We start from the raw sequence: 17,423 nt of genomic DNA on the forward strand, positions 1-17,423 counted from the left end.
AGTGTTTATTTCAGTGTGTGGAGGAGCACTGACTGCAGACAGAGGCTCCTTCTCCTCGCCGTTCTTCCCCTCCAACTATCCTCCAAAAACCACGTGTGTGTGGACCATCGAGGTGAGGAACCATTTTAATTGGTTTATTAAGAATGAAAGTCTTGTTATTGTTCCCTACAGGCTCCCATTAACTCTATTGTCTCTTTTCAGGCTCCAAAGGAGAAGTTTTTGAAGGTTCAGTTCAACAAGTTCTTCCTGGGGAAATACAGCAGTCAGTGCCAAAATGATTATGTGGAGGTCAACGGTCAGAGGTCGGCATTTTGTCTCTCTTCATATTTCCTCTCTTTCAACGCTGGCTCTTAATGAAGGTGTCCAACCTTGAAATTACTTTTTTAAAAACCACTTCTTTGAGGATTGCAATTATGTGATTATATTCCCGTTTGATTACATGTTTCAGTTTTACTCTCTGTGTTCAGTTTAGTTTTTTAATTTAATTTAATTCTCTGTGGGTTTGGAATTCTGTTTGTATTGGTAAGTACTTAATGACGTCTATATACTGTACGGTACTATGTAAAACAAATGTATTATTGTTGTTTCTATTACCTTATAAGTCAATATACTGTACACCTCTTTAAAGAAGCGAGCGTTTTGAATCTAAATTGTGTTGTTGTGTCTGTTTGGTGTAGATTGTGTGGCAGTAAACCGAAGAGCACCGTGGTCACCAGCCGGAAAAATAAGATGACGATCACATTTAAATCAGACTCGTCTTACGTAGACCAGGGTTTCATCGCAGAGTACGAAGCATTCATCCCGAATAACCGTAAGACTGATTTAATTTTCATTTTGAAATGCCACTTTGTCATGCTAACCTTCAGTTTTTAGATTGATAATCTTCTTTTTGGTTGTCGTTGATCAGCGTGTCCGGGGAGGTTTCAGTGCACCAACAATCTCTGCATCAACAGCACGCTGCAGTGCGACGGCTGGAACGACTGCGGAGACGGCAGCGACGAGGACGACTGCAGTGAGTCCCAAACACACTGCCTGACGAGTGGCTTTATTTTCACACAAGATATACAAAAAATTTAACTGGATGGATCGTTTTCAGACAGAACATTAATCTACAAAATCCCAGATCCTACTGCTGTAAATACTGACTACAGCATCAACTGTGCATTAATAGGCTGCTGGAAGTAGTCCTAAAGATATGCACTATTTCCTCCTGTCACCAGCTGTTTAAGAAAGCTTTTATTTTCTGTTATGACACTATTGCTGCGTTCACACGCTCCTCAGATGGTCCCAAGTCTTTCTTCTGACTTTGGTGTTTTCATGATCTTCAGGTCGTAAAGTTGAAACAGCATGGACTCTACAAAGAGGATGTGTGTTGCTCTTTATTTCTTGAAGTGTTGCTAGCTTGTTCCACTATTGGTTATCCTTCTAAGTTGTTAATTGTACATTCAAGCCCCTTAAATGTTGCTTTACCTCAGGTTTGGAGGATTAACGCTAATAAATAACTTCTCTAACCCTATTCACATCCCTCTACGACGTAACACAACTAACGATTTGTACCTACGCTTACCGTATAGTAATATGCAATACTTAAACTATTTGAAGGTCTCCTTGCATCAATCCCACATTTACTTGCCTCCGCCATAATATAATGCCAATTTGGTAAGTAGTGCACCAATATTTTTGCAGACTTTCCAAGTTGTTGTTTTCGATTTATTTGAGAGAGCGTTTATGGAACTTTTAACGTCTGAAGTAGTAACCAATGGGCTCCAAGCTGAGAGCCACAAACAGGAAGTTAGAAAATATTGAAAGACACACTAACACATGACCTGTTTTTCTTTCAGAGTGTGAGGCGGTTCAGATGAAGTGTAAAAACGGCCGCTGCAAACCCAAGTTCTGGGAGTGTGACGGGTTTGACGACTGTGGGGACAGCACTGATGAGGAGAACTGTGGTGGGTTACTTTTTATTTTAATTTTCCAGAACATTTTATATTGTTTTGTTTATAATATTTGTAATTACATTTTTAATTGTTAGTCTACCTACCTACCTACCTACCTACCTACCTACCTACCTACCTACCTACCTACCTACCTACCTACCTACCTACCTACCTACCTACCTACCTACCTACCTACCTACCTACCTACCTACCTACCTACCTACTACCTACCTACCTACCTACCTACCTACCTACCTACCTACCTACCTACCTACCTACCTACCTACCTACCTACCTACCACACACCCACACACACACACACCCACCCACCCACCCACACACACACACACACACACACACACACACACACACACACAAGCATGTCCACAGAAGCATGTCCACAGAAAGAATACATTATGAATATGTCTCTTAATAATGCAGATAGGGTTTAAAAATATCTGAATGTTAGAAATTGAGTATCACACTGTTTGATATGTTCCTTTTAGTGAAATGCAAACCAGGAGAGTTTTCCTGCAGAAACAACCGCTGCATCCCGGAGAACTTAAAATGTAACGGAAAGGATGACTGCACAGACGGATCAGATGAGTCCAAGTGTGAGAAATGTGAGACAAACAACACTTTTTACTCGAGTCAATTCTGTTTAGGCTTGTCACCACTAGCTTAGCTTAGTTTAGCTTAAGTGCTTGGTATTAAACTTTGCATAAAGAAGCCTAGCTTGCAGTGTTTAGCTTAATCGTAGTTAGGGGTGTAACGGTTCACAAAATTCACGGTTCGGTATGTACCTCGGTTTGGGGGTCACGGTTCGGTACGGGTTCGGTACAACAAGAAAAAGCAAAAAAAAGTCCCAAATGCATAATTCCAGGTTTGTTGTTTATTTATTTTGAACAGTAATGCAAATTTCAGTTTACAAATAAGGAAGTCTAACATTTTGAATAATTAACTTTATTACACAGTTAAAAAAAAACCACACACACAGTACCACACACACTCAGATGGCCATATTATCTATTATGGGTTGAAACAAAAAGGTTCAATAAGCTGTAAAACTAAAAAGAATGTCTTGAAAATATTACAAAATAAATAATAAGATCAACTTTCAATCACAATCAATAAAAGCCGGGGTCCTCTACAGTGGTTCTCAAACGTTTTTCAATAATGTAAAGAGGTACCGTACAGCGCTGCACCATCAGAGTCTGATTTATTAAAACAACAATATTGTAACTGAGAAACACTTAAATGCTACATTTCAAATGTTTACAATCCATCACTAAATTCATAGAAACCAATTTTAACATCATGCAATAACACTAAGACGACATTAGTTGCATTGAACTTATCTTTTTAATAAGTTGTACTTACAATGTAGTGAAACATGTGCTTGAGCTTCACTGAGGACCTTTGTTATTCTGACAGGGAGGCAAACTGCAGTTATTACACTTCGCGTTTTGAAATATGTACAACTCAAATAAATCAAAACAACTGTACATTAATTAAATACATTTGACATTTAGCTTGAGCTGGCTTTAATACTTTCTTTATGGTATTCAAATTGGGCTCAAGTAGAATCTTTACCCATGTATTTAGCTAGTTCTAAAAGAATAATCAACATTAAAAAAGAAAAAAAGAAAAAGCACTATAACACCTATCAGCGGACACCAACAGGCAGGAACAGGGAGACAGAGCACAGCACCCAAGGTTGTAGGCTACTTTGAAAAATATAAAATATAAATCATATACTGGTTTGTTTACCACATCATTCCATATTATGTTTTTTCATAGTTGTGATGTCTTCGGTATTAATCTACAATGTAAAAAACAATGTGTGTGTGTGTTGCATGCTTTTTTTACTTCTTGCAACACAATTATTTCTCAATGTTCTTCCAATGAAACTGTCACCCTGTCAGGGTATGTGACTTCCACAGAACTGATACAAACACTCACACCCATAAACACGCATGAATTCAGTATCATTTTCCTTGGAATATGACTCCTCCCAGGCAGCGTTTCCGCCAGGTGGGCGTCTTGCCGTGATTTAACGGCCTTATTCAGCTCGGGACGCCCTGAACTCGAGCCGAGGGTGTCTACAAATATTAATAATTCGAGAGAAGATCGAGAGTTTTTATCGCTTGAAATTACGAAAAGGAAAAATGACAAGGACATCTCTCTGTTGGAAGGGCAAAGGAGTCTGGTGGGATTATTTTCGGAGTATTGAAGATCGTTTCCCCGACATCGGCGGTGCCTGCTACAGGACAACACGGAACATGCGCAATTTGGATGTGATGAGCGGTGCTAGCGGAGCACGCGCGTGAGCTGCGAGCACCAGAGCCTCGCAGCGGCGAAACTGAGGCTCCGTGGTAAACTGTGCTAACATGAAGAGCCGTTTGGGAGCCAGAAGAGCTGGCGCTTTAAGAGAGCCGAGCCAAATGATCCGGCTCACTAACGTAAAAAGACAGTATCTATAGGCGCGTTCACACCGGAGTACTTTTCCCGTTTAGTTACGTTAGTACCTCTTATTTTGCGTTCACACCAAAAATAGTACTTAGTGCCGGGAAGTTTTACCCCCATTTTTAGTGCCTGCTATACCTCATTCACACCAACGCAACTCCGGTTCAAGCTCCGTGCTAGAGCTTTTCAGGTTCAGAACCAGTTCTTCGGTTTAGCTCTGGCTCTTTTCACACCGCCCAGAGTCCGACTGGTAATGCGTCGTTGCGTCATCGTTTGCGTCATGACGTAACCGTTTGCGTGCCTGCTTCATAAAGCCAAACCGTGCGGATGAAATCAGTTGCATTCATTTCTTATGGCTCTATCTGCAGCTTTTCCGGAGTCATTTCTGTGGTTTAGTTATATTCTTATAAAAAAGTGTACTCGTGTCAATAAAGGTTTTTTTTTAAAACACAACTGCTTCCGAGGTCGGTCTTATTTCTTAAGGTGGACTGAACCATGAGTGTGGAGTAACGTTGTATCTTTCATTTAAATGAGCTGTAACCTTCACCCAGGTATGTAACAGCTGTTCTCAAATGAACACGTTAAGTAAAGTTTAATATTTATAGTTTTATAGATTTATAATGAGAGGTGATCAACGTGAATGCTCAGGTTCCACCTTAACACGCAGACACGTTGCTTCACCATGAGCAGAAACCTACAGTCTATGGCTGAAACTCTGAAACTCCTGTTAAGTTTCTCCATCGTTGTGTACAAACTGGATACAACGCAGGCTTTTTGTTGTTGTTCAGGAGTTGATCTGTCTCTGCCCCTGCCTCGACGTAAGCGTGACGTATGTGGTGCTTTTGCTCTGGCCGGACAATTTTTTGGTGCTTGAAACGAACCGGATTCCGGAGCTAAGAGGCTGCTCCGCTGCGGTGTGAAGAGGAAAACCCGGTGCTTTTCAAGCTCCAGCTCCGAACCGGCTCTGAAACACCGTTGGTGTGAATGAGGTACTAGAGAGGTGGTACCATCCTGGGGAGAAAAAAGTACCAATTTCTATTGGCTGGGCGAATTGCAAACCACGCCCTGTAAAAAAAAAAAAAAAAAGATTGAAGCATTATTAGCATTAGCATTAACCCCGCGCACCAACGGAGAGAGACTAACTTATGGCAACACAAAAAAAACATGGGAGCGGTGGAGATGTCGGCGTTATGACGATTTACTCGGAAGGCTTCAGTAGAAGCTGCTGGGAGTCCCAGCAGCTTCTACTGAAGCCAGTCCCCAACTCCAGGGACTTCCGGCCGGGGACTTCGGGTGGCAGTATACGCCGTGAAGTGGTTTGCGGCCTGCCAGTAAACCCAGAGCAGACGTCAGCGGCTTCATTTGCGTAATCTTCCCTCAGGGAATTTATTCCGGTGTGAACGCGATCTGTATTTATTGCCATGGGGGTGTTGTGTGAAATTATGCACCCCCGTCGTGAAATGCACCCCCTGGCCTGCCGTAAAAAGCGCCCCCCAAAAAAATATGCTTCTATTAATCCCACCCTCAAGCGCTTTGGAGGGTATAGTTGTAGGACTAGTACCAATAAATTGAGCAAGTTTCATGTATGTGACACGTGTATTGTCAGAGATAGCAAGGGGTGCATATCGTGGCAACCAGGCTGTTCATAAAAAGCACCCCCCAAAATAAAATAAATGATATTAATCTCAACCTCAATGTACACGCCCCGGATTCCTATGACGAAAATGATAGAATGTAGCCAGTTGTTATGTTTCAAGTTATACTGCAACACCGGCACCTCGTCCGATCCACTCGCACTCCATGTTATTCCACAGTCCACAGGGAACCCGAAATGTTCCCACATAGGCCTATCTGATTTAAAAGAAGCAGGTGGGTCTTCTAGCTCCTTTGTGTTATCTGAACTCACAATACTAACTTTTCTTCTTCAAGTGTTTTGTACGTATTGTTGCTTTTTCTTCTTCTTCATTTGTTGTTTAAGGGCGGCTGGCAAACAGCTTTTAGGCGCAATACCACCCCCTAGATGATATATAGTGTAGTGGATACTGCCCTGAATGACAGACTTTTTTCCCACTCGTAAAAGAAAATGCGTATTCGTCGTGTGACTGCACCGAACCGTGACGTCCGAACCGTGACGGTACGGGACGAATATGGATACCGTTACACCCCTAGTCGTAATTCTTCTACTCTTGCTTTGTCACTTAATCTAATGATAAAACACCACAGTTGAATTTGAGTCAGCATGCACATTTTTACAGACTTTAACAGAGCAGCTAATATTGCTAGCAACCAGTTAGCATGCTGTTTGTAAATACTCAAGTTTATGGAACACAGAGATTAAAGGAGACGAAATAAAGAAGCATGACAGCAAAAGGCAGTAAAGACTCTGAAATGAAGATAGAATGAAAGGATACCATAAAATGGTGTGTTTCTTTCTGTTGTACTGATAGTGTGTGTGTCCTGTGTTCAGCTTTGGTGCTGCAGACGTGTTCAGAGTTCACTTTTCGCTGCAGCAATGGACGCTGCATCAGTAAACTGAACCCGGAGTGTGACGGAAAGACTGACTGTGAGGACGGATCTGACGAGGAAAACTGCGGTATGTTTAACACACACACACACACACACACACACACACACACACACACACACACTAGACCATGCACTAAATTAGCTAACTGTTAATGTAGGAGTGGTGCAGGAATGATTCCAAAAACCTAGAAATCAGTTAGCATTTTAGTCCTTGTCTGGAGGTCAATGGTTAGGCCTACCTGAATGTGTTTTTGGTCGATGAAATAAGGTCTGTTTTGTTCTATGACATAAAAACAGGTCAGTAAATACCCCATTGGTGAATAAAAAAATGCCGGTTGCTAACCAAACATCATCAGGGCCAACATCACACGCCTTTAGCTTAGCGGTGGTGACGTTTAGTCATGTGACCGTGCTGTAGTTCCTTTATAGCCCAACATTAGCCACCTTTAACTTAGCGGTGGTGACATGAAGTCATGTGACCTTGCTGTAGTTCCTTTATAACCCATAATTAGCCGCCTTTAGCTTAGCGGTGGAGACGTTTAGTCATGTGACCATGCTGTAGTTCCTTTATAGCCCAAAATTAGCTGGTTTTAGCTTAGCGGTGGTGACGTGAAGTCATGTGACCGTGCTGTAGTTCCTTTATAGCCCAACATTAGCCGCCTTTAGCTTAGCGGTGGTGACATGAAGTCATGTGACCTTGCTGTAGTTCCTTTATAGCCCAACATTAGCCGCCTTTAGCTTAGTGGTGGAGACGTTTAGTCATGTGACCGTGCTGTAGTTCCTTTATAGCCCAACATTAGCTGCTTTTAGCTTAGCGGTGGTGATTTGAAGTCATGTGACTGTGCTGTAGTTCCTTTATAGCCTAACTCTAGCTTTTTACTTCAGAATCATAAAGTGGTGTTAATATGTGGAGATGATTCTGCTGAACAAAACGTGTAAGTATCATAAACGTTTGTTTGACAGAGATTATTAACTGCAATAATCCAAAATCAGAGATATTCCATTCGCTTTTTGTGGAGGGAACCAGGAAGATGCTAACTTCAGGGTCGACCTACAGTAAAACGTCATCACTGCACCACTTTATGTCTTTTATCTGTGTGTTTTTCAGGGTGTGGGACGAGGCCGTACCGCAGCTCTCGCATCGTGGGGGGCCAGGCGTCCCGGGAGGGGGAGTGGCCCTGGCAGGTCAGCCTCCACATCCCGGGGGTGGGTCACGTCTGCGGGGCGTCGGTGCTGAGCAACCGCTGGCTGCTGACCGCCGCACACTGCGTGCAGGACAGCGGAGTCAACAAGTATGAGATACTTGTTCAAGGCATCATTTCTGACATGTTGCGTAATCAATATTGTATTAACAAAAATGAGTTTATTGACTTGAAAATTATCAAATTGTTTCCACTAAGAAAATACAATGACTGGAACTCCGACAACAACAAGTGAATTTAAAATGAAGGCAGTTCTGATAGAGGTCTTCTGTGACTGTCCAAGTCTGTTCACAGTTTCTGTTCCACAAACAAGTCCTTAAACTCTACAGAGCGCACCGTGCTCCTGTTAGTGTTTACTTCCTCTTCTTCTTCTTCTGGTGATTTATCTGACGTCTAACAATCCGTCTTTTAACCTATTCTTGATTCTCCTTATGAGCGGTGTGTTATAGAGTATTAACAACCTCTGAAATTTCCGAAACTGACCAATCAGAATCGAGTATTCAACTAAGTTGTGTAATAAATATATATAAGACATATAACAATTAAGAAATACAAAAATAAAATAGTGCAAAGAATGTTGCAAGACCTACGTGCAAGTTGTGTAGGGGAAGTATAAGATGAGTTAAAGATAAATTGTTAAAATGAAATGCTGTACAGGAAAATTAAATACTGCTCATTATAATAATAGGTAAATCTGTGCGATGCAAACCAATGAATGGTATGTAGCTAGATTAGCAGAACATATGTTTGTAATTAGCTGTGTGTGTGTGTGTGTGTGTGTGTGTGTGTGTGTGTGTGTGTGTGTGTGTGTGTGTGTGTGTGTGTGTGTGTGTGTGTGTGTGTGTGTGTGTGTGTGTGTGTGTGTGTGTGTGTGTGTGTGTGTGTGTGTGTGTGTGTGTGTGTGTGTGTGTGTGTGTGTGTGTGTGTGTGTGTGTGTGTGTGTGTGTGTGTGTGTGTGTGTGTGTGTGTGTGTGTGTGTGTGTGTGTGTGTGTGTGTGGTCTGGCATTACTATACTTGTGGGGACCTAAATCTGTTTACACAGTCACGTGTGGGGACTCGCCTCCCTTATGGGGACAAATTGGAGGTCCCCATGAGGGGGATCATTAATTTTAGGGTGAAGTCTTGGTTAGGTTTAGGGTTAGGGTTAGGCATGTGTTGGTTATGGTTAAGGTTAGGATAAGTCTCCAGGAAATGCATGTAAGTCAATGTAATGTCCCCTGAAGTGATGTATACGTGGTGTGTGTGTGTGTGTGTGTGTATGAACAGGGGTATGTAAGTGTGTATGAATATTTGTGAAATCCTCCCTGTTTAATTCGAGCCATGACGAAATATGAACTGTGATTCATTGCTTTGTAATGTAATAGCTTTAATTTAACTCTAAATATAATGCTGCTTAGATTTAATTGTTGTCTTTGTTTCTTCTTGTTTTCTTTGTTGTGATTTACCTATGCTATATGTAATCATATGAGTTTATATTCTGAACAAAATGCATCTGTTTGATGAAATTTAGCGGCACTTTCATTTTCTGGTATTAGTCTTCTTGAATTTGTGCAAATGCTTCCTCCATCCGACGTGACCTCTGACCTGTGTTTTGGTGCTGCAGGTACTCTCAGGCGGACCAATGGGAGGCCTTGCTGGGTCTGCATGTTCAGAGTCAGACCAACGAGTGGATGGTGAGGAGGAAACTGAGGCGGATCGTTGCTCACAAGGACTACAACACCTTCACCTACGACAACGACGTGGCTCTGATGGAGCTGGACTCGAACGTCACGCTCAACCAGAATATCTGGCCCATCTGCCTGCCCTCGCCCACATACGACTTCCCAGCAGGCCAAGAGGCGTGGATCACCGGCTGGGGCGCCACCAGAGAGGGAGGTGGGCAAAATCAGGGTGACGACTATAAAGTGGTGCCGGAATGAGTCCTAACAAATGGAAATGAGTCAGCTTTTTAGCAGTTTTAACCAGAAAGTGGCTATATCACTGTTAAACACCTGAACTAAGAACATCCATAACATTCACCTGTTTGCAACTCACGAATGATGTATCAATTGTATATAGACTCTTATGGCGCTACTTCTATTCTACTTTATTGTATTTACTTGCACTATTTTATCTGTTTTATTGTGTTGCACTGTTGGAGGAGCCTGGGACCTAAGATTTGAATCGACATAACTACACTGTAGCTATGTACAAATTACAATAAAAGCCTTGAATCTTGAAAATATATTTCTAACCCCAATGGGCTGATTTTACCAATTTTGGGTCGATCTTTTTGATCCTAAAATCAATTATTCTCAATTTACCTCGAAAAACCACACAAACAATTGTCCAACTCGGCCTAGCAATTTGTTAGCTATTGTCTGCATATGCTAATTATTGAGACTTATGCTAATTGTGCAAATTGCCCAACATATGCAAGTGAGCATCCATACGTTTCTATGTTCTGGGGACCCATACTTTACATTTCTATCATAAAACTTGGGGGTACTCAAAATGTCAGGGTTCACAGTGCTGACTTCCTGTTCCTTAAAACCTAAAGTTTCTACAATGAGTTTTAAGCAGGAAGCAGATCTTCAACAGTAGTCTATCTGATTTTCAATCTAAGATTAATTTGGATGTAAGAGTTGACTCGTTAATTTGTATTCATCCATTTTAAACCTTAGTTTACTCACATGTATGTTTCTTACTTTGGTCATCTTGTCCGTCAGGCGGTGTTGCCCCCATCCTCCAGAAGGCGGAGGTTCGGGTCGTCAACAGCACGGTGTGTAAGACTCTGATGGACGACGAGGTCACCGACAGGATGATCTGTGCCGGGGTCCTCAAAGGAGGCGTGGACGCATGTCAGGTAAAAAAACGCAGAGCAAAATGTCTACCTCCTATATAAGATCATGATTACTAATGCATGCCAGACAAATATTTAGTGTGTCCTTTTCCATACTATATCAAATATCAGGACGTCCTACTGCAGACAGACGCTTTACGAAAGCCAGCTTTTCTGACACCTGATTATTGTGTGGTTTAAACAAGAGTTATTGTACTGTTTCCAGAATAATCCAGGTATTCTACAAAGTATATCTCAGCCTTTTAAGGACCCTAAACGTATTTAAATGTGTCAAAAATATCATTGGGCAAAACACCTAACCCCAAATTGCTCCCGATGGCCAATAGTGTGTGAATGTTGTCTTCCTTGAGCATGAATGGCTGAATGCTGACGTGTATAACTAAAAGCACTTAGAGGCGTTGTAAAGACTGGATGAAATGCAATCCTTTTACCATTCACCTCCATTTGAAAAGGTTTTGTTCCAGGGATTTTTATCTTACATTTTGTGGGTTGCTAGATGGAATTAAGATCACAATTCAAAAGGTGTCAACTACAATTGTGGATATAAACATGGAGAGAATCAAAGCTATGATAAGAAAAGTCAGTCTTATGGCTCTTGTAGAAACGGAGTAACTTCTTGATGAACTATTCCCCATTTTTCTCTCAGCTGCAGTATTTGACATACTCCCTGTCTTCCTCTGATTTAAGCCTCTCAGAGGGGATCGTTGTTTCTCTGTCGCGGCTCCCACACTGTGGAATAATCTGCCCCTGCACATCAGACAGACCTCCACACCGTCTGCTTTTAAATCACTTCTTAAAACCCACCTTTTCTCCTTAGCGTTTTGACATCTTGTAGATTATTGCTTTTAAATTGTCTATTGTTTTTACTTGTACTTGTTTTATGGTGTGTGAGCTGAGCTGTGTGAATTGTGTATGTTTGTTTGTTTATTTGACTGTACAGCACTTTGGTCTGGAGGTTTTAAAGTGCTTTATAAATAAAGCTGTATTGTATTTGTGATGGAAACTTCTGAAGAAATGGAGAGTCAGAGACACACGGGAGAGCTGGAACTTTGATGGCAAACACTGATGGTTTATTTGGAGATTCGGCCGGAGACATGTTCTGAAGAACTCTACCCCAGACCCATGTATTTAGCTGGTTCTGAGAGAATAGTCAACATTGTGCATAACAAGATAAAGCACTATAATAACATCAGCTGACGCCAACAGGCAGGAACAGGGAGACAAAAGACTGAGAGCAGCCCAAGGTCACAGACTGATAAACTGGGTCAAAGTAATGGGCCTAGGAAAACATTTCCCCAACAGTGTTGTAATGTAACCCTCCTCTCTGTGTCTCTCAGGGAGACTCCGGGGGTCCGCTGTCCGTCACCGGCTCCAGTGGGCGGGTCTTCCTGGCCGGCGTGGTGAGTTGGGGCGACGGCTGCGCTCGCAGGAACAAACCCGGCGTCTACGCCCGGATCACCAAGTTCAGGCGCTGGATAAAGGAGAACTCAGGAGTGTAGAGGACGGGTAACTCTCAAGGACATCTATACCTGACTCAATTCGTTGTATTGGAATACGCAGTAAAAACCTGTGAAACAGACTTTCATTTTAGAGGTTTTTCTAAGTTTACAAATGTTCTTTAAATCAAGAAAGCAGTTGACCGCACTGCTTCTGCTCAGAAACAGAAAAACACTTTCCTGCAAAATGTCGTATCGTTCATGTTGGGGAGTAGGGAAATATTCTCATGTATATATTTTTGCTATAAAATACTTAATAAAATAAAAAATGTGTTTGGAGATGAAACACTTGAAATGTTTCCCCAAGCTCAGAGGTGAAATATAATTTAGTACATTAACTCCAGTACTGTACTTAAAGTTAGGGTAGGTAAGTTTCAGAAGCCGGCTCGAGTGCACTAAAATTTGAAAGTACACAGCCGAAAATAATCCGCCCCTTCCTTCAGAGCACCTCCTCCAACACACATGAACGCACAATGACGGCACGAGATACATTTGTGCGTGCAGGAGATGGAAGGCTGACAGACAGGGCGGCAATCCAATCCGTTTAGCCGGCCCTGGCTAAACGGATTGGATTGCCGCCCTGCCTGTCTGTGTCATGCCTGTCTGTTTTTTGTCTGTCGTACTTTTCACAGAACTACGGCTTCCACAGATGACATTTTTTTATGGATTCTTTGTCAAAGCACTTAAGATATTCATTGCTATCGGGATGTTAAGAGCATTCCATGGAATATAACAAGTGTATGTCGAGCCGGTTTCTGAAACTTACCTACCCCACCTTTATGTACACATTTGAGTATTTCAATGTATTGCTACTTCATACTTCTACTTCATGAGATCTCAGGGGTAAATAAGGTACTTTTTAATCCACTACATTTGTCTGACAGCTTTAATATGTTTTAAGATCACGGTTTTTCTTTCCTACTCTCATTTCTATGTAAAGATTTTGAATGTTTGTTATGAATTGTAGCTTTGTGTGTCGAGGAAACGGCGCTGTTTTCTGAGATACTCATTCAAGTGTCCTCACCAAAGACATGTGGTTGTCACAGGACAAAGCCATGATGATCTTATAGAACAAATGTGTGTTTTAAATAGAATATATAAAAGCGTCTCAGGTTTAACAGAAATGTTATTAGTAAATTAGGAAGATGTATCAGTCATCCAATCTGTATTTGGAGGATTGTAGATTTGCATATTGTGTTTCTTTGCTTATATTCTCCCAAAATAAGATTTGATTTGTTGCGCTCTTATTGGACAGCCTATTTTATTGAAATAGATAGAAGTAGATTATATGTTACCGTGTTCGTAGACATTGTGATGATTACACCAATAGCTTTAGATGATTTATCAATAATAACAGATTATCTGAATAAATAATATATATATAGCATTTTTCTGTTTGTCACCATAGTAAAAACACAAATTCAGTTGGCTACGATCCAGCAAACTGTAAACAAGAAGCACTTTGTTGTTTTGTTGTTGTGTGAAATGTTTTTTCATTGATAGCATTTCTTTGTTCTCTATGTTTGAGAACCTAAAATGTTAAGTTTTTGTTACATTTCTTGTTTTTTAAGGCTGTGTTTTGCCCTCTCTGCGGTGACACATTTTCTGCTGAATGTATTTATTATGTGAACAGACTTTCCTCCTTCATCTGTCTCTGAGGTTTGGTTGCAGGGTTATTGAAAACTTTGCAGATATGGTAATAAAATTCAAAGGATGACGCACAGTTGCAGAATGAAATACTTAATCAAATATATGTTTTTTTATTCATCTATTCATTTTTCTACGTTACGTTGGAGACTCTTATGTGATTTATTTTCTGGTTTTCGTGGCATGATGAGTTGAAGTGAATATAATCACTAATTATACAATCAGTACACATATAGAAATATTCTTCTTATTTTGATGGGTTTTAAAGGTCACCTATTATGCAAAGTCCTCTTCTTCATGTCTCTTCTTCATCAACATGTGTCCCCTCTTCTTCATGTCTCTTCTTCATCAACATGTGTCCCCTCTTCTTCATGTCTCTTCTACATCAACATGTGTCCCCTCTTCTTCATGTCTCTTCTACATCAACATGTGTCCCCTCTTCTTCATGTCTCTTCTACATCAACATGTGTCCCCTCTTCTTCATGTCTCTTCTACATCAACATGTGTCCCCTCTTCTTCATGTCTCTTCTACATCAACATGTGTCCCCTCTTCTTCATGTCTCTTCTACATCAACATGTGTCCCCTCTTCTTCATGTCTCTTCTTACATCAACATGTGTCCCCTCTTCTTCATGTCTCTTCTACATCAACATGTGTCCCCTCTTCTTCATGTCTCTTCTACATCAACATGTGTCCCCTCTTCTTCATGTCTCTTCTACATCAACATGTGTCCCCTCTTCTTCATGTCTCTTCTACATCAACATGTGTCCCTCTTCTTCATGTCTCTTCTACATCAACATGTGTCCCCTCTTCTTCATGTCTCTTCTACATCAACATGTGTCCCCTCTTCTTCATGTCTCTTCTACATCAACATGTGTCCCCTCTTCTTCATGTCTCTTCTACATCAACATGTGTCCCCTCTTCTTCATGTCTCTTCTACATCAACATGTGTCCCCTCTTCTTCATGTCTCTTCTACATCAACACGTGTCCCCTCTTCTTCATGTCTCTTCTACATCAACACGTGTCCCCTCTTCTTCATGTCTCTCTACATCAACACGTGTCCCCTCTTCTTCATGTCTCTTCTACATCAACATGTGTCCCTCTTCTTCATGTCTCCTTCTACATCAACATGTGTCCCCTCTTCTTCATGTCTCTTCTACATCAACATGTGTCCCCCTCTCTTCATGTCTCCTCTACATCAACATGTGTCCCTCTTCTTCATGTCTCTTCTTCATAACATGTGTCCCCTCTTCTCATGTTCTTCTAATCAACATGTGTCCCCTCTTCTTCATGTCTCCTTCTACATCAACATGTGTCCCCTCTTCTTCATGTCTCTTCTACATCAACATGTGTCCCCTCTTCTTCATGTCTTCCTCTTACATCAACATGTGTCCCCTTCTTCTTCATGTCTCTTCTACATTCAACATGTGTCCCCTCTTCTTCATGTCTCTTCTACATCAACATGTGTCCCTCTTCTTCAGTCTCTTCTACATCAACATGTGTCCCCTCTTCTTCATGTCTCTTCTACATCAACATGTGTCCCCTCTTCTTCATGTCTCTTCTACACCAACATGTGTCCCCTCTGTGTAAAGAGACTCTGAAAGTTTCAGGAACAAAGATTCTCTCTCTTTTTGTTCCATTTCTATAAAAACCTGTCTAAAATGAGCTGATCAGATTTTGGCCACTTTATGATGTCATAACGATGTTTTGGCTTGGTAACCATCAGCCAATCAGCAACCAAGGTAACATTTAAATATTTGTTAAAAAAAAAAAAAATGTCCAAAGAAAGTATTCAGAGTCGTTCTTATTACAGTTTTATTATTATTATTATTTAATATATATATATTCCACAAATGATCTGCTTTGACTGCAGCTTGATAAACTTCTGGATTCAGTTTGAAAGCGTCCTTTTTTTACTTTAAACATGATCTTTAATAATGTTGTAGTTTAGTTGAACTCTGAGAGGTCGACTGGCTGGACTCCTCACTGGGACTCTGGTTCTGGACCAGCTTGCAGGGTCCAGGAGTTCTTGGAGAGAAGGAGCGCTTCCTGCCGCAGGACTCGGGGGATGGGAGTTCCTGAACATGGAGAAACAGCTTCAGTTATTATGCTCCAAATATCTGGAACAAAGTCACAGAAAGAATGTGTCGGCAGCTCAGAGAGTCCTGCTGGGAACCCACACATGTTGAGGAGCCCAAAGTGTGATGATAGACATGTACAGTACGGGTCCCCAGCACATAGAAGCTGCCGGATGCTAACCTGCATATGTTGGGAGAGCTTTACAGACCAGGAGAGGAACTAAGTACATTTACTCAAGTACTGCACTTAAGTACAATGTTGAGGTACTTGTACCTTTCCTGAGTATTTCCATTTGATGCTACTGTGTATTTCTAATCCACTACAATTCAGAAGTACATGGTGTACTTTTACTCCACTACATGTATTTAATCCCTTTAGTTACTTCACAGATGTGGATTAATGATGTGAAATATAATCAAGTGTTGAATCAGACTTTAGTTCCACCTGGAGTAAATCCACCAGCTACCCTGCAGTATACAAAGTCATTCAGACTAGCTGCACCTTCACCAGCTTTGAGAACACCTTAATGATCAATTATTATAAAACATATCATATATATTATTCTGAAATGGACCAATCTGCACGATGACTACTTTTACTGTCGCTACTCTAACTATAATTTGATGAGAATACTTTTCTACTTTTACTTGAATAACATTTTGAATGCAGGACTTTTACTGTGACAGAGTATTCCTACACTCTGGTACTTCTACTTTTACTCAAGAACAAGATCTGAGTACTTCTACTTTTACTCAAGAACAAGATCTGAGTACTTCTACTTTTACTCAAGTTCAAGATCTGAGTACTTCTACTTCTACTCAAGTACAATATCTGAGTACTTCTACTTTTACTCAAGTACAAGATCTGAGTACTTCTACTTTTACTCAAGTACAAGATCTGAGTACTTCTACTTCTACTCAAGTACAAGATCTGAGTACTTCTACTTTTACTCAAGTACAAGATCTGAGTACTTCTACTTTTACTCAAGTACAAGATCTGAGTACTTCTACTTCTACTCAAGTACAAGATCTGAGTACTTCTACTTTTACTCAAGTACAAGATCTGAGTACTTCTACTTGTACTGAAGTATATGTTGATGGTAATACTGTAACAGACTGGTTATATTGTTGATGTTTTCATGTGTTTTATTCTTCAGAGTTTATTTACATTTTACAGAGTGTCAGTGAACGCGTCACTGTGTTGATAGACAGTTCTTATGAAGAGAAA

At 40.9% G+C, this 17,423-nt stretch overlaps 2 protein-coding genes across 2 annotated transcripts in view; one reads left to right on the forward strand and one right to left on the reverse strand.

Moving 5' to 3' along the window:
• Positions 1–14,189, forward strand: part of LOC117557107 (suppressor of tumorigenicity 14 protein homolog) — a 32,347-nt gene extending 18,158 nt beyond the window's left edge. The window contains exons 9-19 of the mRNA XM_034232792.1: positions 15–112; positions 202–302; positions 678–811; positions 908–1,012; positions 1,842–1,949; positions 2,444–2,560; positions 6,871–6,996; positions 8,038–8,221; positions 9,736–10,007; positions 10,841–10,977; positions 12,312–14,189. Coding sequence (XP_034088683.1) covers positions 15–112; positions 202–302; positions 678–811; positions 908–1,012; positions 1,842–1,949; positions 2,444–2,560; positions 6,871–6,996; positions 8,038–8,221; positions 9,736–10,007; positions 10,841–10,977; positions 12,312–12,473 — 1,544 coding nt within the window. The 3' untranslated portion in view covers positions 12,474–14,189. The remainder of the gene's footprint in view (positions 1–14; positions 113–201; positions 303–677; positions 812–907; positions 1,013–1,841; positions 1,950–2,443; positions 2,561–6,870; positions 6,997–8,037; positions 8,222–9,735; positions 10,008–10,840; positions 10,978–12,311) is intronic.
• Positions 14,190–15,915: 1,726 nt separating this feature from the next.
• LOC117557105 (protein NLRC3-like) overlaps positions 15,916–17,423 on the reverse strand; it is a 30,479-nt gene continuing 28,971 nt past the window's right edge. Inside the window, exon 6 of the mRNA XM_034232791.1 lies at positions 15,916–16,195. Within this exon, the coding sequence (XP_034088682.1) occupies positions 16,194–16,195 (2 nt within the window). The 3' untranslated portion in view covers positions 15,916–16,193. The remainder of the gene's footprint in view (positions 16,196–17,423) is intronic.

This window comes from Gymnodraco acuticeps, unplaced genomic scaffold, assembly GCF_902827175.1.
Source record: "Gymnodraco acuticeps unplaced genomic scaffold, fGymAcu1.1, whole genome shotgun sequence".
Lineage (NCBI taxonomy): Eukaryota > Metazoa > Chordata > Actinopteri > Perciformes > Bathydraconidae > Gymnodraco > Gymnodraco acuticeps.